The 23,703-nt window shown below is 38.1% G+C and overlaps 1 protein-coding gene across 38 annotated transcripts in view; it reads right to left on the reverse strand.

Annotated features, from left to right (window-relative positions):
• ROBO2 (roundabout guidance receptor 2) overlaps positions 1–23,703 on the reverse strand; it is a 1,334,178-nt gene that overhangs the window by 174,539 nt on the left and 1,135,936 nt on the right. For all 38 annotated transcript variants that reach the window (XM_078358529.1, XM_078358528.1, XM_078358527.1 and 35 more), the window contains exon 3: positions 4,759–4,916. In XM_078358529.1, the coding sequence (XP_078214655.1) occupies positions 4,759–4,916 (158 nt within the window). The remainder of the gene's footprint in view (positions 1–4,758; positions 4,917–23,703) is intronic.

Consider the following 23,703-nt stretch of genomic DNA (forward strand, 5'->3'; position numbering starts at 1 on the left):
ACTGTGACGAGGTAGTAGATGACATATTTGCTAGTCAGACAGACTTCTGCTTCCCAAAGGCAGATTTAAACCTGTTTACTGACGGAAGCAGCTATGTTGAAATTAGGCAGAGATATGCAGGGTATGCAGTCGCCACTGCCACTGAAGTGGTCAAGGCAGCCCCCTTGCTCAGAGGCTGGTCAACACAATGGGCGGTATGACACACCCTCATTCAGGCCCTGTGCCACGCGGAAGCTAATGTGGCCAATATTTACACTGACTCCAAGTACACCTTTGCAACTGTCCACATACAGGGCGCGATATACAGGCAAAGAGGGCTGCTAATAGCAGTAGGGAAAGAGATCGTAAATAAGGAAGAAATTCTCAGACTGCTAGAAGCAGTTTGGAAGCCCAAAGAGGTAGCTGTCATACATTGAAAGGGCCACCAAAGAGGAGCTGATCTTATCTCTACAGGAAACTGGCTGGCTGACCAAGAAGCTAAGGCAGCCACTCTGAAAAAGAGCCTGTGCAGCCCCCCGCCTGCTTGTTCACAGTCACCCCTTGGCTCCGAGAGGATGTGGGAAAGCTGGAGCACTCTAAGGAGGAAAGCCAGTGGGTACAGCAGGAGGGGGCAAAACAGGGTAATAGGGGATGGTGGCTACTTCCTGACCACAGACCGGTGGTGCCTAGGAACTTGGTTCACACTGTCGTAACTCAGTGCCACGGTCTCACCCACCTAGGTAAAACTGCTCTGGAGAGCTTACTCAACAGGTATTACTATATTGCAAGCCTTCCTAAACTCTGTGCTAAAAACAACCCCTACAGTGGCTGAAACCCGCCCCAGGAGTGCAACGGGTGGGTGGCTACCCGTTTGAGGACATAGAGGTGGACTTCACTGAAGTCAAGCCCAATAAAGGGTACAAATACTACTGGTCCTTGTACGCACATACTCAGGCTGGGCTGAGGCACTCCCAACAAAGGCAGAAAGAGCCCAAGAAGTAGTGAATGTCTGACTTCGTGAAATTGTTCCCCGATATGGGATTCCACTCACCATGCAAAGTGACAATGGGCCAGCATTTGTGACGGACAGTATCCAAGCCCTCACCAGCATGCTCAAGATTAAGTGGAAACTTCATACAGCCTACAGGCCACAAAGTTCAGGGAAAGTGGAGCACATGAACTGAACCCTGAAGGCTACACTAGCAAAGCTCTGTCAGGAAACCCAGGCTTCCTGGGTAGACATCTTCCCCTAGCCCTGTTGTGGTCACGGTGTACACCGGGACCGGCTGGCTACTAACCCTTTGAATTCCTATTTGGGAGGCCCTCCCTGCTCTGGTTAACAAAGTGAGAGGGGACCTCAGAAAGCTAGGGAAAACAAGCATGACATCCCAGCTGCAGGCACTGGGGAAGGTGCTGTCCCAGGTCAGTCAGTGGGTAATAGAAAGAGCACCTATCTCCCTAGCTAATCCAGTACATCCCTTCCAACCTGGGACCAGGTCTGGGTGAAAAACTGGAAAAAGAAACCTCTCCAACCTGTCTGAACAGAGCCCCGTAGTGTAATCCTTGTCACCCCCACTGCCCTTAAAGTTGCAAGAGTCGTTCTGTGAGTACACAATTCCAGAGCCAAGAGGGCCCACCTGAACACATTAGTAGACCCGTGGACTGCGCATCCAGACCCTCGGCACCCCGCGAAAATCACGCTCGGGCCAGCTGAATCCTGAGAACTTGTAAAGCCCTGCTTTACTGACTCATCCGGAAGCTACTAGTCAACGCATGGCCAGAGCTTGAGGAGCCTCCCCTGAATCAGGAAATGTGGACTGAAATCTTAATACTTGGAACTATTCTGACAGTACTTGTTGTTCTATTGTTATGCTGACATCATTGTTGTCTCATGAGGGACGTTCCTTGTCCAAGGCTGCTGTAAAATATTACTTCCTGTTTTGCTATTAACTATCTTCCTGCCCCTTACCTTCAGCCCTGCCCCACTAACATACTCCAGCGCTTCATTGAAGCCGCGGTAATTAGAAAACCAAGTGCTCGGTTACTAGCCCTCCGTGAGTACAAGCCGCTAAGCACAGACACTAGCGTATAAAAGGTGATGATGCTCCGTGAAACCCCGTCTCTACTAAAAATACAAAAAATGAGCTGGGCATGGTGGCGCGCGCCTGTGATCCCAGCTACTCAGGAGACTGAGGCAGGAGAATTGCCTGAACCCAGAAGGCGGAGGTTGCGGTGAGCGGAGATCGCGCCATTGCCCTGCAGCCTGGGTAACAAGAGCAAAACTCCGTCTCAAAAAAAAAAAAAAAAAAAAAAAAAAAAGGTGATGCTCCCTAATATCCAGAACAGAGCATCACAGGAGGGGAAGAAATGGAAATTTTGCCCAGGATTTTGTTAGCACGGAGTCAGCAACTGTCCCGATTTTAAAACTGCCCGTTTTTGTTAGTAACTGCCTCTTTCTGCTTCTGTACCTCAGCGTATTGCTTACTCACTGAAAAACCTGAAGAGAAACTGCCTCCTTGTCCAAAACCTGCTGCGTTGTCTCAAGTCCTGAGTTAACTTCCCCTGCCCCTTTCCCTCTATCAACTGTGTACTTTTCTTAGCCGGGATCCAGACTTTTGGGTGTGAACCCTTCTGGGCCCACAGGCATAATAAACTGTGTTTCTCTGATCCCCTGAGCGCCGCTTAGGTTTCTTGTCAGGAAAGATTTTCCAGAACACTTTACCACTGTGTCCTGCCTTCTCTTCCTGCAGTTAGAACCCCGAGACCAACATGGGAACCAGACTGAACTCACCGGCTGGAAAATTAGAGGTCATGATGAGGGGGAACCAAGATACTCAGCTGAGAGTCAACAAATTGCCAGACTTGTGAGAAAGGTTGTCCTAGATTATTCAGCTGCCAGCACACCTTCAAATAGGCAAGATCTAAATGCTGTAAACAAACTACCAATCCATAAACACTGATTTCACTTCATCATCAGGAGAACATTTTCATCAATTTGGTACCCAAGCAAGACCACTGAGAACAAAACTCTCTTTGCAAAGTAGATATCACAGTGTTAACAGTCAGACTCGTTTTGGGTCTCAGAAAACGATACCCCAAAATGTGGTGCTTTGGCTTTCTGAGTACTTTGAACTAATGGAGATTGTAAGTCCTTAGAAATTGCCTCAATATCAATGTCTCTCTGACATTCCTTTGTTTCTCCCCTTCCCTTTGCCCCAAGAACAGAGAGGGGAGCTCTCTGAAGTTTCCTTATCTGTGTGAGAAAACTTCTTCCAAAAGAAACACAATGGTCTTAAATCTCCTATCTGAAATCTCCTTAACCTGCAAAGATCAATCACAAAAGAAAAAACTAAAGGTCATTTCCATGCCTATTGGACAGACTGCTCAAATATTCTTCTTCCGGTTGTTATCTGAGAGACCTCACCTACATAATAAGACAACCTTTGTTTGCAGTGCAGTTCTGCCCCTCACCTTCCCAGAACTTGTCACCACCTCTCCCAGAAGCCAGAGGAACTTCCTCTCAGGTTGTTGTCTGTTTGTTGGACCCATTCATCTCCTCTAAAAATCATTTAATCTTCCTATAAAATTGCAGAATATCCCCACTTTTCTCTATCCTATGAAGAGGGTAATTAAGCTCCAACCATCTAGTCCTTCTTTGAGTTTATGCTTTGCATGATTCCCTTGCACTTATATATGAATACGTTTGTGTGCTTCTCCTTCCATTAAACTGTCTATTGCCAGTTCATTTCAGCAGACTAAAAGACAAACCTTTAGAGGGTGAAAGGGAAAAATTATCTTTGCCTCTATAGCAGAAACACATGAATATATGTTTTCATCTCTTCCACGGCCTATCTGGTTCTATTTTATGTTGTAATCACACTATGCACATACAATAAAATCCTCATTCGTAATAAACATATTTTTAAAATGATAGATACCAATACTTTATCAATTTTTATTAACATGGCACAGTCAGTCAAATAATAAAGTATCTTAAAATATATTCACTCTCAGTTGTATTGAATATAAAAATTATACTGCTGAATAATAGAAAGTTAAACCATTATATATACTATTTCTGTGAAATGATTCTCACTTAAAAACCTCACATACAAATATCGCATCGATCCTCTGAAGAAATAAAATGATTACATGGCATTTCCCTGTTTCTGTGTGTTTCATTTTGAATTTTAATCAACTGATGAACCTCATTATCAATTTCCTTTGAAAACAGAGTTATTTTTCTACATGAGCTAACATGCAGAATCAGTCAGCTATTTTGAATTTGATATTATTTCACATCTATTCAGTTTGCTTTCAAATCAGTTCATGCATACAATTTTACTGTTATAAATATTATTTAATTGGAAAAACTGGAAAAAAGCATTTGAAATTTTCATCATCTTAAATTATTTTCACTTACAATTTTGGAAAGTGGTAGGAAATTAGATGTAGTTAATATGGTTTATGGCTATCATTTACACTTTCAGACTCATGCCATGTGATCAATAGAAGCTGCTGGAGATTTTATAAAAGAGCTAAAACATCAATATAAAGATACAATTCAGACTGGTACAATTATTAATATTTCCTCTACATTTGATTTACAAAATTTTTTCTCTTTGTAGTCTCATCCCAATATTTTAAAGTCTTTTCAAGCTGTGTAAATTATAATTAACTTTCAAATACAAGTGTATTAATAGTAAGTCAAAGAATAAAATACATCTATTTTAAGCTAACAATTCAGCTTCTGGGGGCCGTGGTTTTAATTTAACTCACACTTATTCTTTCTTCCTTGTCATCAATTCGAACTTTGTCTTTTTTCCAGTAGATGGTAGGTTCTGGGTGTCCCCGGGGAGGTTGGCACTCCAGGATTGCAGGCTCTCCAGCTGCCACTACAACATCTGTGGGGTTTTGTCGGAAGTCGTCTCGTAACACTGAGGAAACATAATTACAGGAAAAGAAAACTCAACGACAGTAACTGAAGCTTTTTGTTGTACAAGGTAACTTCAAGTCTGGCTACCTTGTTCTAGTAAAAATTGCCTGGATTTTTACTGAGAACATAGCTACATTCACCTTAAAATCTTCTAGAGCCAACATGACTGGTCATCAGCAGAAGAATGGCTGACTACACGATCATGCTCCTTTGCTCAAAATTTCCGTTTTAAAAATGAAGTCTTAAAAAATGAGGAATATGTATGTACAGTTCTGTGATTGAATAAAAAAGCAAGGTGCAGAATCCTTTGTTAGTATGATTCTATTTTCTATAAATGAAATCACACACACACACGTACGTGGTTTGTGAGCCTGCAAGCCTAATGGTCTGTAAGGGGAAGTGGGGTGAGAATTCTTTGAGAAAGTCCTTTCTCATGACATAAATGTAGACAAGATCCACACTGTTTTCATTATACTTCAGAAGACAGACTCATAGTTCACCCTTGTAGCATGCTAGCACCCACATAGGCAGGGCTACATTTTCATTCTCTCTGCATCTCCACCTGCCGAGTGACATCTGGGCAGCGTGACATTCAGGGCAAGAGATATCCCTTATAGCAGTTTTGCCTGTCTGAAATTTCCCTCCTTTCATTAAGAAGAACAGCAGGTTGGACCTCCACTGTAACCACCGAAAATCTGGCATGCCTAGCTCTCCAAATGTCACCTATCTATCTGCCTGTGCTTCTCTGCTCCTGACAAGATGAAAAGCCTGGGAAGGTGGCTCAGCCCTATCAGACTGCATTTATGTGATAAATCAGAGCTACACCAATTTTAGGGTAAATTTCACAAAAGTAGTTAAAATCAGCAAATGTACCATATACCACAACTGTCGCTGCTTTTCCTGACTGCCTTCACTATTTCTGCTCTTGGACATTCCAACCCTGACATGTTTGGTTCCAAAGAACCTCGGGGAAAAATGAAACTACACACACACACACACACACACAGAGAGAGAGAGAGAGAGAGAAACACACATACGCATCAAGCTGTTGGAAATCAACGTTAGGCAGCAGCGTGTGCTAGCCTGTTATGTAAATCATGTGCTGCAAGTGGGGATTAGGTCAAACCAACTGCCTTCCGTGTCCTGTAATGAGACCCACTTCAGCACTCTGCTTCTTTGTTGTGCCAAGTCTGTAGGTTAATTGTCATTCTCCAAATAAATAAAACAAATCCCTGTCCTTAAAATAGCTCAAGAGACAACTGAGTGACTTTTAGGGTTTTTCTTTTCTTGTCTCCTGTTTTCCATCTTAATGAAGTCATGGCCCTTTATGAGATTAGAGAACCTTGTCTCTTAGTGAAGGAGCAGTAAGAAATAATTCAGCACAAATTATTCACTCTCAGTTTATAAGCTGATTAATTTACTGCTTTCACTGCTAAAGAAATGTGTTTCATTTTAGCACTGTGAACTGCATATTTTTGGCCCCCTTGTCTAACTGGCAAGAAAGGTGTGATTTATATGTGTAAGGATTTGCTTCTGAATGGGCTGAGGAAAGTATGCATTTAAATGTGACATTCATGCAACTGATGAGAAGGGGTTAACACTGTGACTCCCTCTTGCAGGTAAATCCTCCTGGGAGAGCAAGCTGGTGATCATTTATATTCTAAATACAGAACAGCTGCCTATTTATGCAACGTTAAGAAGTGCAAAAATATGGTAACAGGGTGATGAGCACCCCTACAATATCCTGTACTGGCAACAAATGGTGTTTTGGCAGGCCCTCAATCTGTTCCAAAATGGCACATCTGGCCAGTTGAAGGGCCTTCTCCAGAACCGGCCTCCTGAAAAAGAACATGCCAGAAAGCCTAAGCACAAATGGTGCTTAAGACCATTGCCAATCATTCGGAAATACAATGTTACACCAATTTTCTACAATCCAATTTTTTTTAAAGGCCCTTTGACATGAGGGACAAAAAGAAGAAAAACATCATAACAAACTATAAGGACTGCTTCTCTTTAACAATAAAACATGTGTTTATGGCATTCAACAGAAAAGCGGGAAAATGACTCTGATTTGCAAATGAAGCCAAGAAATCTAACATCAACTGTAATTTTGGGCTTCCAGACTATTCGCCCAGAAAGGAGGGCGAGATAACGATTTAATTGGTACTGTACTCTCTTCAACTTGTAATATGCTCTTTGGGGTTTGGATGGTACTCTGTAAATTCGTTTGTGTTTAGTGGTATCACTTCTTTTACCCTAAGTCTTCCGGTTATTATAATATTTTCTTCTCTCTCTCTCTCTCTCTCTCTCTCTCTCTCTCGTAAAAAACATGCTCTTCAGCAGGTTCCAGCATAGTAAGCCAGGAACTTATTTTTAGGAAAAGGAGTAAAGTTATTTTTACTATTCTCAAATTTTAAAGGAAGATGCGTATGTTCTGATATTTGTTTATATGTTTCTGAGGTCTGTATATACATTTATAAATGTAAGAAAAGTAAAAGAAATATCATCTATCAATTCCCATTTTTATGCTGATTATGAACTTCTGCCTTGGCTCATGCCTTGTGCTCTTTATCGTAGCTGATAAAGGAAAGTGTTAGCCACAGCAAAGAAGTTCCAAACTGGGAGATCCGCTTGGAACCCCCTCCCTCTGTAAAAGAGCTTTTCTCCTTTGCCGACTAAATTTCTGCTTTTGTTTTGTTTTGTTTTGTTTTTTGGAGACGGAGTCTCGCTCTGTCGCCCAGGCTAGAGAGCAGTGGTGCGATCTCGGCTCACTGCAACCTCCGCGTCCTGGGTTCAAGCCATTCTCCTACCTAAGCCCCACCCCGAGTAGCTGGGCCCACAGAGTGTGCGACCACGCCCAGCTAATGTTTCGTATTTTTAGTTAGAAATCCGTTTTCAACGCGTTGACCTGGATGTTCTGGATCTCCTGACCTCCTGATCCGCCCGCCTCGGCCTCCCAAAGTGCTGGGATTACGGGTGTGAGCCACCGCACCGGCCTAAACTTCTGCTCTTAAACTTACTCCTTGTGTGTCCATGCCCTTCATTTTCTTGGCAGGAGGCAGCGAACCTAGGGTCTCGCCCCAGACGAATGACACTGCTTCAGTGCCATATTTCAGGGTATCAGTTTCTGAGCCCCAACAACATACACAAGGGTTCCCTTTCTCAACACCCTTGCCAATACTTCCCTTTCATGTTTCAGATAATAGATTTTCTAACAGGTGTACATTATACTCAGTAAATATATTCAATTACTCATCAAATAAAAATGCAATTTTTGAAATTACATTAAAAAAGAAAAAGGATATAATACGTGCATCTAAGTTAGAATACAGGGTTTCAAATCTCCATGGGTGGGGTGAGGGAATATGTAAATGACTAGAATCCAAACACTCATTTCTATATGTGAGCTGGAAAACACATATGAAGAATTCACCGGCTGGTCATAATAGAATCTGAATTCGATTTATATGTTTTTTACATTGGGATGCACCATGACTTAGGAAATTGTTTTGAAAAACTGGAACATTCTAAATTACAAGAGTACTTGATACAATATCGTTCATATTTAAGACAGAGGTTTTTGACAAATTAAAAATCTGCAAGTATGTATTGATACTACAGCGTACTCAACAATCGCCTGCGAACTGGTTAAGAAATCATGAACAGGAATGGCTTAACAGTGCCTGTGGCAGGCCCTTGCACTCTTCTCCAATGCTCACTCCCTTCTGATACCTGCTCCCTTTGTGTCCCCTCCCCTTAGCATGAACTAGACCTGGTGATTTACCTTTGCTGAACAGAATGTTACAAAGTAATAGGATACCACTTTCAAGATCAGGTTATAAAAAAATTGTTGTGACGTTCATGCTTTTGCACTCTTTCTCTATCTCTCTCATCAGGTCTTAGAAAATGATACCCCAAAATAAGCCACGTTAGACTTTAAACTAAGAGTACCCAGTGAGAAGCAAGAAGAGGAAGGAGCTTTCTCTAAAGATCCCCCATCTACCTAAAGATCCTACCCTCCAGAAGACATTCAACTATTTGGATTCCTTTCTCAGATATCTCATTCAACAGGGGAAATGGATGCATACTGCAGAGTTGACGCTGCACCCAGAGCCCAGGGAAACTTCGTCCCAGGGTACCGTTTGTTCCTCGGGCCCATTCATCTCCTCTAAAAATCACTTCTTCTTCTTCTAAAATTGCCTGTATCCCCCACTTCCCTCTCCTCTAGGAAGAGAGTAATTAAGCTTCAAGTATTTAAGCTTTCTTTCAGCCTCACATTTTGTGTGGCTTCTACACACACGTGTGCATAGTAAATATGTAGCCTCTTTTTCCCTCCTGCTAATATGTCTATTGTCAGTGTATTTAAGCAGACTAAGTTATTGATTCTTTAGAGAGAAAGTCTGAACTCTTCATACTCTCTTCTCATATACTTCCTCGGATTATGCAGGGTGCCATGTTGCAGAATGAAGAAAGGACCTGAGGTGGGCTTCCACCAGACAGCTGGCAAGAAACCAAGGCCCTCAGTCCAAAAACCCTGAGTCACCACTGGATTTTGTAGTAATTTGTTATGAAGTAGTAGGTAACTGATAGAGTACCTTTAAAAAGCTTTATGTCCAGGCTACGCACGGTGGCTCACGCCTGTAATCCTAGCACTTTGGGAGGCTGAGGCGGGTGGATCATGAGGTCAGGAGTTTGAGACCAGCCTTACCAATGTAGTGAAACCCCGTCTCTACTAAAAATACAAAAATTAATGAGGTTGCAGTGAGGTGAGATCATGCCATTGCACTCCAGCCTGGGTGACAGAGCAAGACTCCATCTCAAAAACAAACAAATAAAAAAAACCCCAAAAACCAGTTTTATGTCCAGTTGTGATTTTAGAGCTTACAACTTTGACTCCTTCTTCCTTATAATCCCATATTCTTTCCCACCACAAACCTCTCTGTTTTGTCTTAAATCAATAGTTCTTAGACTTTTTAAAAAATCCTCAGTTTAGGCAAATCACTACTCAGCTATTTCCAACATAGTTTATTAAAACAAATTATCAATGACAATGAGATGATAATACATAATTAATGAACTTCTGAAAGATACATTTCTAAACCACAATGTGCACATGATCTCAACTAAAATTATTAGAGTGTAATAACCTAAAAGGTTACTGATTGGCGCACATCATTAGGTAAAGAATACCATCCACAACCGACTAAATATTACGAGAAAGATGATCTAAGAAGTAATTGTAATGAAAGGTATGTCCAACAGCAGCTGGGCTGACAACCACAGACAACCCAAGCAACACTGAACACAAGGCTTTCTTGCAGACAGATTTGGTCTGTGTGTGTGTCAGAACTGCTGGAGCTATGTGGTACAGTGACATCCAAACTTCTCCTAGAAGACTGAACTCTAGTCCCAAGCAGATACTTATATGACATACATTTTAGATTATGAATGCAGTTTCAGTAAATTATGATACATAGAAGGATACTCAGGAACTCTTACTCATGCATATATATAATATATATAATTATGTGCTGATTTTCAGTAAGAATTTTTTTAAACTTGCTTTTAAAAATTAATTAACAGGCACATATGACACTTGTAATCTATTTTTAAAGTAACTTGTTCTATAATGTCAGATAAAATTTAGTGAGTATACACTATATACCAAATATAGCACCATGGATACAGAATAGGTCATTGGAGCCTCATCTACTGTTTTAGGTTAAGTACAGGATTTGAATCCAGTGTGTCTGACACTAGAATTTACACACAATCATTATGCTGCACTGATTTGCCATATCATCTAGGTCTATTTATCCTCTCTCCACTGCCCTAGTTTGGAATGTCTTTATAACTCCCTGGAATTACTGTAAGAATATCCTATTTGACCTTTTTCTCTGATTTCTTTTTTAAACTTTCCATTGCTGGTATATGAGTTAGCTAAAATGCAAATGTGATCATGTCAATTCCCCTTTTAACACTTTTTAATGACTCTTAAGATAAAATTCTCTCCTTAATATGATTTCAAATATTGTCTGGAACCAGGTCCCTGCATATATCTCCAGGCTCATCAGGGACATTTCTGTAACCTCCATGCCCTAGGGATATGAAGGAATACGTAATTATTATTGTATGTTGGCAGATGATGATCTTTCTGCCTGAAACTAACTCTTAGCTGTCCCTTTGTCCTCTTATTTTTGCTTATTCCTTTATGAAGTACATACTGTTCCTTTAGTGTCAACTTTGAACTCACTCATCTGAGCAGGTTTTCCCTATCTACTTTACTGGACTGGGTAACCCTCCAAAGAGCTCCCAAGTTGAAGGGCACCAGAGAAATTAATCAAGTATTGTTTATTTATTGATTGAATTGACGTGCTCTTCTTCAAGATGTGTCTTGCAACCTTTTGTGTAAAATTATATAAAGTAGACCACAGTGCTTTAATTTGATTTTAAAATGTCATTTATGAAGAATAATTTGAGATGTTTGGATTTAAGAAATAGAGTCTTTGTCTTGCCTACCTACCTGCTAATATATCTGTAAAATAAAAGCAGACAGTTCAAGAAGGTCAGAAATCAATGACTCAAGGAATAAAACAGATTTATGTTTAGCCAGAAAAACTGGTAGCAGAAATTATACATTTCATAGTAAATTACTACAATGGACTAAGAGAAAAAAAAAGTGATGGCCACTCATACAACTGGCACAGACGATTCCCCCAGCCCTACCAACACCACTGTCACCACCACCACCATTACCATAGGGAATGATTGCGTGTAATCCCAACCAGCATGCAGCTCAGAGCTTCCACTCTACACAAGAAGAAAGTACTTGATCACTTCCTGGACTAAATGGCTGTAGTTGGCAGCCATGCTTTGACCCCAGGGGGAGCTCTAGCCTCAGGATGAAACTCGGGCTACGAACAGAGTGTAAGAAATCTGGGTTCTTAAGGACATGGTTGGACAAATTTATTCTGAAAACTGTGCTAACTCTGGACTTTCTAGATGTTTCCTTTCATAGTTAAGCCCCTGTAAGCTTCCCTTTTCAACCAAAAGCTCCCCGCTGACATGGCATAATAATCCTGTATTTCTCCGAAGTTTTAATGACTAAAAGACTGAATAATATTGTCATTCACAAGAAACTACTTTCTTACATTTGATACAAGTGAACAAAATATGGTCAGGATGGGCAGGCTAGCCACCCGTTAAATAGACAGTAACATCTGAAAATGTGGGCATAAGTCATAAGTGGCTTCTTCTGCACAGAAGGGGAATGGGAAAGAAAGAACTCAGTGGGGAGACATCCTGGGGCCGCTGTGCAAGCGGACACTCTGGCACCCTGCAGCATGCTGACAACTCCAAATGAGAAGCTCTCAACCCCACCTCCAACAAGATTCTATGTACAGGCACATCCGCTGAGCAAATAATCCAGATAAACCAGCGGTAGGAATTGGAGCATGTTGAATAAACAAGAATGCCCTGTGACTTGTTCATTTTCAAGTCATTGCATTTTGTGAAGTCTACTGTTCTGCAGGGAATAAAACACACAAACACAAACATAATTCACACAAGAGGAATGGCCAGCTTCAAGTTTCTTAGCCAAGTCTTTATTTTTGAATCTTTTTTTAGCCATGTTCTGTACTCACCCACAATATAATTTGGAGTCCTGCTAGGAGTGCCAAGTCTTCCTTAATGTTTTCCATTAAGGTTTAAAACTTGCTGAAGGATTCTTAGAAATTGCATGGAAACATTGTGCTCTCTGTAATTTGTATCCATAACCTCTGTAATGCATATGTTCTCCTTGGGGACCAAGTGTTGAGATCATTCATAAACTCTTGGATCACATGTGGCACGGCAAACTGGTGACATCTGACCACGGCAGACTCTAGGCCTGTCTCTGGCAACCATTTCCTTTGGTTTGCAGTTTAAGAGCCAGCAGTTGGCATGCCTTCAACACTTGGAAGTCCTATTTTTGGCAAAGCCTAGCATGTGATATTTGACAGGGATCTGCATAGCCTATCCATTAGCTTATGAGGAAGTTGTGGATGAAGCTAATTAATGTTTAATCAGTTCCTCTTTTTTTCTCCCTTAAAGAGCCATTGCCCACAGGATTGCTCACGTAAGATTGCTGTCTCCAAAATCACAGAGAGCTCAAAGGAACAATATCAAGTTAGAGATTATGTCCAAATACAGCATGTGAGGAGGATCGTTTCTAGAAATGCTAGGATTAACCTAAACATGTTCACAGCAATGCCTTCCACAGTTGCAGAGCAAAACCCAACCTACCATGCTACCAAAACGTTCTGTTCTGCTCCACAAGTTACTGCCTTTCAGCACCTGCCCACTTTGGATGAATTCTTGCCTTGGTCAAAGCAATGCTTACAACTTTGGACATTTGAAGATACAAGACATTCAACTTAAAATTAAGAACTACACAGGCTAGCTTATTTTTTTTAAAAAAAATAGTGTTTTTTAAGATGGTAGCAAGGGGAAACAGTAGATTGTTTCAAGGTTATAATACTGCCCCCTACTTTTCTTAGATCTGGTTTGGGGATGGATGGATAGTTAGATAGATAGATAGATAGATAGATAGATAGATAGATAGATAGATAGACAGATAGATGATAGAGCCAGCAAGCCCACCAGTTTTATAGAACTTACATTGACAGGATGATTACAAATAACCATCTGTCTGCTGCTAGCTTTTCAGTCTGGTTCATGTCTCATCGGCCTCAGGTCTTCAGACAAAGCAACTGGGTTGCTAGGTGCCAGGTAGGTGTGCCACAGGTGCTTTGTAAAATGCCTGCCTTATTTCCCTACTGCTTCTCATTTTTCTCCAACTCCCTGCATTCCCTCCTCATTTAGTCCTTACCATTAGATCAAAAAAACAAAAATCAAAGTATTAAATCATATTTACATATATTTACACAAAATTTGAATTCAATACATTTTTTACATGTACATTTACATTAAAATATACCTAGGCATATATTTAAATCCAAATTTCAGGATTCATTACTGACCTATAGCTATAGTTGTCCATTTGAATAAAGGAAATAAAGAGTGTTATCAAATACCTGTTAATGTGCTGCATTATTCTGTATCCCAACAGATTGCCGCTCTCCTCCCACCTTGTCAGTCCTTATCTGAAGATATTAGCTTTTACAACATTCCACTGCACACTTCACAGAGGTACACGGCTTTTCAGCAGCATCTTCTGTCATTCTAGCCTCTCCTAGTATCAACGTGTTATTGCTCTGATATTTCTCTACCATCGTGTATTCTGATGTGCATGATCAACATGAATTACAATGCCAAGTAGCTGCCAGATGTCATGAGTTATAAACCCAATAGTCTAAGGATTATTACACATTAGGGCACCCTACAGTGCAAGGGTATCCTGGAATTTATGTGTTATTTATTACCTATTGGCAGGGTCTCAAAGTAATCTCACCCCTGCTGATGAAATAAGGGTTGAAAAGAAAAGAAGGTCAAGGTCAACCTTCTTTGCCAGTTCCTTCAACACTACTGTTGCTTTATCTTTTTTTCCCCTCTACCCGAAACTCAACAAATCTCTGAATAGAGTAGAAATATTATATTTATGGACTTACAACTTGATTCTGCCAATTTCACAATTTCCATCATTTTACTTATTTAACAACACATTTTGCGACCATAACCGTTAGCCAGGATAGGTGGTCCACATGAATCACATCATAATCCATAAACTTGAGAAGGAGCAGTTTCAGAGTACACTGTTTATGTTCCTCTTTTGCACTGGAAAGAAACCAAAGCCTAACTACATAAATTATATTAAAATTTTGAATTAAAAAAGATCTATTCCGCATGCTTGTGGATTTTTTAATCTTAGTTTTCCAATATTAAAATTTGATATGTCCACATCACAGACTATGGGTATTACACCGTCATGAGTTTTGCTGAAATAGATAGAATTTGACATCCTATATTCTTCAAGAAATGTTCTACTTGATCACTACATGACAAGAGGCTTGAAATGTATCCTAATTCAAATGTATAATATTGAGTTTTAAATTCACTTATTAAAAATAGCTCTATCACTTCTCTACTCTATCCCAATCCCAGTAACCTTCTTTTCTTTTGCTACTAAATGAATTCTGAATGCAGTAGTTAACATTCAGCAATCTCATTACCCATCTACCATAAATCTTCAAAAGCACTGCCATCTTTTGACAGTTCAGCAGTAGAAGAGGAAGCAAGGAGCATATCCAAGTACTTTTTATAAATGCAAATGTCTTAAATACCAAATTTAAATTACTTCAGAAAACTCATATTATACCATTGACAGTGATTGGAGAACAATGTGCTTGAAGATTTTTGTTTACTTATGAAAAGTACAATTTCCTATATTCTTGAAGATAAACTGAATCAAATATTGTATCAAACAACAAATTCTGAGTATCTTTTTAAAATATAATACTGAGTTCTCATGAAGAGAATTAATTAAATGTGTCTTACCCAAAAGTATTTAAATACTTTAAAACTCATGGATACTTCAATCAAACCTTCATATCTTATGTGAAACTGGAAAGACGTCCTCTTAAGTATAGAGTTGTAAATAAACTCCTTCTTTTCCTCTGATACACACCGGAGTCATCTTACCTATCCATAGAGTACGTGCTCAGCAATAGGAACACAAATAATATTGCCTTCTGAGTCTCTAGCTATATATTTATTCCCTCGGCTACCCTGTTTCTCCTAGCCTGAGGAGTTACTACACTTTCACTCTCAGAATGCTCGGAGATTAAAAAATCAAAACAAAACATAAAAATAAACATTTCCTTACTGTGTGGAGAGGAAGCAGCCCTCTACATTGTAGTTTCTGCTTACTTAGCTGCATGAGATGGTTTTAGTTTCTCTTCCTGGGATGGTACCAAACTTGATAAATAAGGTTTATCAGAAAGTCTGCTAAACCTTCAATATTTTGACCTAATCAAGGCCATTCATTATGCCGCATCACTAAAATTCACAGATACCTTAATCTCTTTTTGGCTTTTTTCACACACCATATTAACTTTACTCCCTCTAAAAACTGTCTAGAAATAGTAAAATTAGAACCTTGTTTTCTTGGTACTCTTGATGAACAGTCAAATTATGGCTGTTGTAAATGTAGGACAAGTGGTCTACAATGTCAGCAACAGCAACAAAAAATCTAAAGTTGGCAAATGAGATAATCTTTGAAATAAATTAGTAGATACTAAATAATCAAACATTATTTACAGATTGAATAATTTGTAATGTACATGCTTAATACTGCCCTTGACATATTTTCCCCATATTTGCTTAAAGCAAAGACCTTGCTTTAGAGGGTGAGGGTCTTTATGAGAAATGGCTTCAATCTATCATTGGAGAACCAATCACTGAGGCTGCTCTCAGTTGATAAAAGTGCTGGGTATGAAGTATGGACTAAAAGACTTCTGATTTTCCTTCTAATATCCCACGTAGTGAAGGAGGAAATCTATTCATTCTTTCTGAAATTTAAAAAGAAAAATATTCAATATTACCTAAGAATTGGATAACTTCCTATTTTACCTTCCAAACTGGACACTTTGAAATCCAAAGGAAGTACTATTAATCAATATTCTAGGACAGTTCCATGAAATCCAGGCTGAAGATTCCCCTTCGTCCCTAGGTAACTCCATGTGGTCTATCCTCTAAAATACTTTCCACAGCTTCTTCTTTGTCTTCTCAAATGTAATATTCAACCCACACTTCCTCAGGCCTTTCTTTAGGTCCTGAAACACAACACGCTCTTTTCTTTTTTAGGGCCTAAACACAGTTTGCTCTCTGTGTCTGGAATGCACTCTAATTCCTCTCCACCATATGCCAGTTCCTCTTAGGGACTTGGAACTCCCATTTAACAAGTGTTTGTGGAGCTACTACTATTTGGCAGGAGGCAACACAGCACTGCAGTAAAGATAATGGGCTTGGTCAGATGGCCTGGGTTGTTCTTTGTCTCTGTTCTGCTACTTTTATTATCCAGATGATTACCTACTTTTATTATTAAATTATTAGAGGTCCTGGAACCATTTGAACCTCAGCTTTTTCATCTTTAAAACAAAGGTCAAAAAAAAAAAAGCCTTTGTCTTTGGTTTGTTAGGAAGTGTAAACAAGTACAATGAAAAGTAAAGGAAGTAGATCATGAGTTACGGTCCTTAGGAATTAGAAGTAGTGTAGTAAACAAGAAGGACTTTGAATTTTACTTTTGCATCTACCCCTGAATGAGTTTAACGAATGTCAATTTTTAATTCCTTTGACTGACAAATAGTTAATAATCTTCAAGAGGCCAGGCATAGTGGCTCACACCTATAATCCTAGCACTTTGGAAGGCCATGAGATGGAAGGGTCTCTTGAACTCAGGAGTTCAAGACCATCTTGGGCAACATGGTGAAACCCTGTCTCCACCAAAAATACAAAAATTACCCAGGGGCAGTGGTGTGTGCTTGTAGTCACAGCTAATTTGGAGGCTGAGGTGGGAGATTTGCTTGAGCCCAGTGGTCAAGGCTGCAGTGAGCCATGATTGCACCACTGCACTTCAGCCTGGGCAACAGAGCAAGACTCTGTCTCAAAAAAGGAACAATAATGACAGTAATAATAATAATCTTCAATAACCCTGTCCTGTATATAAAATTTTTCAGATTTTAATGTCTTAGGGGTCAGTTATTTTGCAATTGCTAATAGTGATAATCATTATGAATAAGTATTAAGAAGTAGGGATTTATATATAATTCCAAAATCAGACGTATTTAGAGGTACTATTTTATGTTATACAGTACTAATATCATGGTTCCTCCCAATCAAAAGTATAAATTTTGCTTGGTAAGTTTTATCTAGTTCACTTAAAATTTGATTTTAATATGACCTTTAATTTTACTGTTTAATTGATAACAAATTAGATAATTGTTTTTCACTTTTCAACCAGCTCTAGTTGTTGGGACTAGTTCTGTTAAGTATCAGAAGAGTTTTATTTTTCAATCATCCACTTTTTAAATTCAAGTATGTACTGCATGTTTTGTTTCAGTCTCTATGTACACTTTAGGAGTACAAGATATTTCAATGAAAGATGTTCCCCTCATGGTACTAAAAAGATTATGGAAAGTTACCATAACTACCTCAAAAACCACAAACTGAAAAAGAAAAGTATGAATTACTGGGGACATGTACATTAAAGATGCCATAAGGCATAAAGGATGAAACATTGTTTTCATAAGCAAGGCTTTTTAGAGGAGCGAGTTTCAGAGCTGGGTTTGGAATCTGCATTGTATGCTTTAATTAATCACAAAAGGAGAAGAAGCATGCTGGAACGTGCTTGCAGGCACATGAAGCAATCTCTGAAAGGACACACAAGAAACTAATAACAATAAATGGCTTTTCAGAAAAAAAGGAAAGTAAAGAATAAGAGAGGAAGACTTCCCTGCATCTACTTCATAATTCTTTTCTTAAAAACCCTGTAAATGTATTATTTACTCATTAATACATGTATTTACCAATGTATAAATTTAATGCATAAAGAAAAAGGATATTGACACAGTGTTTTCAAATTATACTATCTGTCCCAACTGGATTCAACACAAAGAGTTGCGAAGAGAGCATAGAAACATGGTTTCTTACTAGAGTCATTCAGTGATACAAATGGCAATTTTCCACAGTTAGGTGCTTTGAAATGTAAATGTCAATAAAATATCTGTAGTATGCTGGTAAGCCTGGCCTTAAGCCTGATAAAAATATACAATTCAACTAATCAGTTTTTTTCAAAGATAGACTAAAAATTCTTTAGTGTTAAGAAGGACGCTTCTTTTCATACTATGAGCTATGTACAAGAGACATAAAGACAAATTTCATAATAACTTTTCGATTTGAGACTTAGGTCCCTTCAGTGCCTCAACAGAATACTGGATAGGGTGGGAATGTTGTAAAGGAAGGAGTAATTGTCACCAACTCTGGTCTAGTTGAGAGTGGCTTGCAGCCGTCAGGACATCTTCTGTAAAAGCCAAAATACGAATTATCACCTCCAAAATTATCAGTTTTATGAAAAGCTATTTTTCTCTCTCAAATTATAAGTTCTTAGTCTATAAATCTATTTCAAATAAGTAAACCAGGCTGGGTGTGGTGGCTCGTGCCTATAATCTCAGTACTTTGGGAGACTGAGGTTGTCAAATAACGAGGTCAGGAGATGGAGACCATCCTGGCTAACATGGTGAACACCGTCTCTACTAAAAATATAAAAATTAGCTGGGTGTGGTAATGCATGCCTGTAATCCCAGCTACCTGGGAGGAGAATGGGTTGAACCCGAGAGGTGGAGATTGAAGTGAGCTGAGAGAGCACCACTGCACTCCAGCCAGGTAACAGAGACTCTGTCTCAAAAAAAAAAAAAAAAAAAAGTTAATCAACGATTCCTCCTTTAAAAAAAAACAACTTATAATAATATAACAATTCGTCATAGAGATTTTCTTAAAGAAAATATTTTTTTAAATGGATATTATAAAAATCTTAATTTATTTTCTTTGATATGCTTATACCTCTTTTATTTCATATGGGTTGAATATATTAAAAAAATATCACTTTTTAAGTGTAGTGAAGAATATATCTATGTACCGCACAAGTATGATGCTATTCAACCATTAGCATAATTTTTCACATAGGATACTTGATGGTTTATCATAAAATGCATTATATTCCATCTTTAAAAAATATAATTAACTCTTGGTGAACTTTTCTTAATACCAGTGAATTCAATTTTGTCTAATCCTTGGGTCTATAATAATGTTGGCTCATTAAAATGTTAGTCAGAATTCATTAGAATACATACTGAGAGGTAACAGCTACATTATTGTAATATGATGTAAAGGAAAAAAAGAATGTTTTATTATCATTTAGTTGTTTTTAAAAATGAATAAATTTGCATAATAAAAGGTTCATTCTATATTTTCAATAGACCTCTAATATTAAGTAGCCCAATAGTTAAATTGCATGTTCTAAAAAAACACATTTTTTTTTTAAACCACAGAGTCCCAGTTGTTGTTGTTTTTTTCAATTAAAAAAAAAAATAGTCATATGAGAGATGGTGGTTATTAGCAGTAGAAAATCATTTAAAATGATAGTAAAGTACACTAATATAGCCATTCTTTCATTTTCAATATTTAAAATATTTGGTGGAATAAGACTTCGGTACAACAGTGTATGGCTTAATAAAATTTTTTGATTAATTTTCTTTACCACATAATATGTCAATACTTTATAAGACTGAAGAATCAGTTTGCCATGGAAAAAAAATGAGAAATTAGCTATTAGCTATTATCTCCAACACAGATATAATTACCACGTTTCTCTCCCATTGAATCTTATCTATAATAAGTGCTTGATATATATTTGCTGAGGGTTAATATGTGGAAAATTCTTAGTTTTTTTTTTGTATTTCCCCCTCAGTTATTACATGATGAAATCATTACCATTAAAATCTATCTAATTTAAATGTGTGGCTTTTACCTTGTCTTCTAGAATACTTTTCCTAATTTCCTTCCAACTGGCCATTAGTCATCCATCTACTTTGCCAACAACTTCCTGTCCTTAAAAAATAGTCAGTACTCAAGACAGAGTGTCTCAGCCACACATTCCTCTGAGAGAAACCCTGCTGGCTCTGCCTCCATGCTGATGATCCCAAAATGTATGCCTCCAGCCTGAGCACCCTGGAACTTCAGTCTAGTATTCACCTGCCTGCTTGACAGCGCCTTGAACGTCTAAGAGTAACATGAACTCAACATTGCCAAAATGGAATTCTTGATTTTTGCCATTCAAGTCTTTATTTCCTCAGTCTTCCCTGTCTTTGTTCATGGTATCATCTTCTACAAATTGCTCAAGGAATTATTATTGCTTTGCCATTTCTGTCACCCATGGACATACTCCCACCATCTTGACCATTGACTGTGAAACTTATTCAGAATCCACCTGATTTTCTCCACCTCCACTCCTGTCATTTTGTCTGAGTCACCAACATCTCTCAGAGTATACAGCAGCAAACTCAACAATCTTATGCTTACTCCTGTCCATCCTACAGTCAATTCTTCCTGCAGCAGACGGAGGAGCCTCTTTAAAATTATAAAAACTAATCTTGTCATCCTTTTACATAAAATTCTCCAAAGGACCCCCCCCCAACTACATTTAGAACAAAATTCAAATCCTTATCTTGGCCTCCAAAGCTCAAGAGATCTGACCTCTCATCTCATAGTACCTACCCTTTCTGTTCCCTTCTTCCCAGCCATGCTGGGCTTTGTTTTCTTCCAGCAGGGCCAGTTACTTCTTTGAGTCTTCTTTTTACAGTATTTAGTTGGCCTATGAACGGTTATTCTCCCAAGACTTCCAACAGCTCTCTTCTTCTTTTAGTCAAATCTCAGTTTACATATCACTTCTTCAGTTTCCCCTCTTAAGACTACCCTAACTAAAGGAACAGCAAGATCACACATCTCTCTGTTTTTCTACCTAAATAACACATACTACTGTATAAAAATTAGTCTTGTTTGTGTTCATTATCTATATGCTTTTAATAGAATGTAAGATAGCTCCATGAAGGCAGGAACCAAGTTCATTTTGTTTAGTGTTGTATTTCCAGAGTCCAGGAGGCTATCCTTAGCACACAGTAGGTGCACAATAAATGTCTACTGAATAAACAAATTAATAATGAATTTCAATTCTTGTCATTACTAAACTGGATATAGTTAATCGTTAGACATTCATCTTTTGTAGAAAATTCCTTATATTGGTCTAATTGCTGAGTTTACTCAATATATGGGTAGTTGCTTATCTTTTTTTTAGTAAGGAATACAATATGCATTGAGAGGTATCATTGTGGATTGATCTTCCGTGAAATGCTAGTAGTTTCTTATTTTCAAAGATAAAAACTAACTCCTAAATTTCATATATTCAAATGGTCAGAAAAAAGCCAGAAGCTTGTATCACTTCTTATCACATCCATAACCTTTTAAAGATCATGTTCTGAATGCTTATTTTAAAATATTGCAGTTGTCTAGTGGGGTGGATAAAATAGTGTCTATTAAATAATCAAATTCTTGTCTAGAAGGTCAATTGAATACTCACTATGACCCTCTGAGGTTGGCAGGTTTATAAATGAAAAGGCAGAGGTTCCAAGATGTCAAGTTTATCTAGTTAATAAAGGTAGCCAGGATTTGAAAATAGATCATGTTTTATTCTAGATCTTATACTTTAAAGATATTGTGATGAAATCAGATGTAACAGTGATATTTTACAATTCCTTAACCTAATAATCAAAGTATACCAAAAATAATTTAGCTTGGTAACTAAGGTCTTCATTATAATCAGTTATTATGCCATGCTGTGAAATAGTGATTTTGAACATTAGGCTAAATCTATTTTTAATTCAAAATTCATGATGAAGCATGCTTCTTTGAATAAATCCTTAATATGAGCTTGATTCTGTACAATTGCCTTTTTGTTCATTAAAAAAACTGGAGAATAAAAGGTGATGGTGAGTGAATTGCTGATCAGTATTATATTCTTTTCTGTATAATGAACTATGGCAGCTTTTCCTAATGGGTATGCTGAAACCCTCAGGATTGGTCTTCACTTTTTAAGAAAAATTTAAGACAGCCTCTTTTTTCCAGCAAACACAAACCTTCTAGTCAGCCTCAATCTTTTCTCTCTTCTCATTCGCTGTTACTAAAATATTCAAAAATTTATGTTACCATCTTGGAGACTGTTTACTTCTCAGAGTCATATAATCCTATTGGTTATTTTTCTGTAATTCCAAGTACAAACAGAATCTTGCGTCTTCTTTGCATCAATCTTGCATATTCTTTGCCCTCTGGAGGTTATGACCACAGGTTTTGGTGACTGAAAGCCTTTGGTTTGAGTCCTAGTATTGTTGCTTAATAGCAATGTCATTTGGAGGAAGTTACTTACCCTCTCTAATTTTTTGATTCTTCATCTGTGAAATGGGAATAATGATTCCTCTTATCTAAGGTGGCAATGAGTATGAAGTGAAAGTATTTCTTTGGCATTTAGCACATACCAGGCAAAGAGTAAGGTTCATTCATTATAATGGTTTTGCATAATAAGATAGAGATATTAAAAGTTATATGTTGTCGCTTGTAAAGTATATATTTGCCCACAGTGTTAATTCTCCTGATTAAGCATATAAATGTATAACTAGGTTGTATCTCTAACACAATAAAATGTCTATTTCTCTATTATTCTATTAATTTCACAAATATTCAACTAACAATATAATATTTAACAAAGAATATTTTGACTGAACAAAGTAATACTTAGAAGGCCAGAATAATCTGGTTTAAACACTTATATTCATTAGCTTAGATAAACAGTTGTGACACTTTGCATTAATTTAGAACAAAATCTAGTCATTTACTTTGTGGATAGGCTTTCTCAGTGAAAGCACATAAGATAAAGAGTCAAGAATTGTAGCAAAAGAAAGGGATTCCTGCTGTATGGGGAGCAAGTGCAGAGAATTCTCTAATATAATACCGACCAAGTTTTATGCCCAGTTCTTAGTGAACAACCACTTCACTTTTATTTATATGCAGGCATTTTAACACAAAAAGCATCTCCTTCTTAATACAAATTTCACTATGCTCAAATTTCTATGACTTTTCTCTCTTTATATTTTAAACTTACACTAAGCAAAGGCTTTTGCCATTTATTACTCTCCGTGCTTGGCCCTCCATCTTACACAGCTATTGCTGGCTAACAACTGAAGGAG

The sequence above is a fragment of the Callithrix jacchus genome, chromosome 21, assembly GCF_049354715.1.
Source record: "Callithrix jacchus isolate 240 chromosome 21, calJac240_pri, whole genome shotgun sequence".
Classification (NCBI taxonomy): Eukaryota; Metazoa; Chordata; class Mammalia; order Primates; family Cebidae; genus Callithrix; species Callithrix jacchus.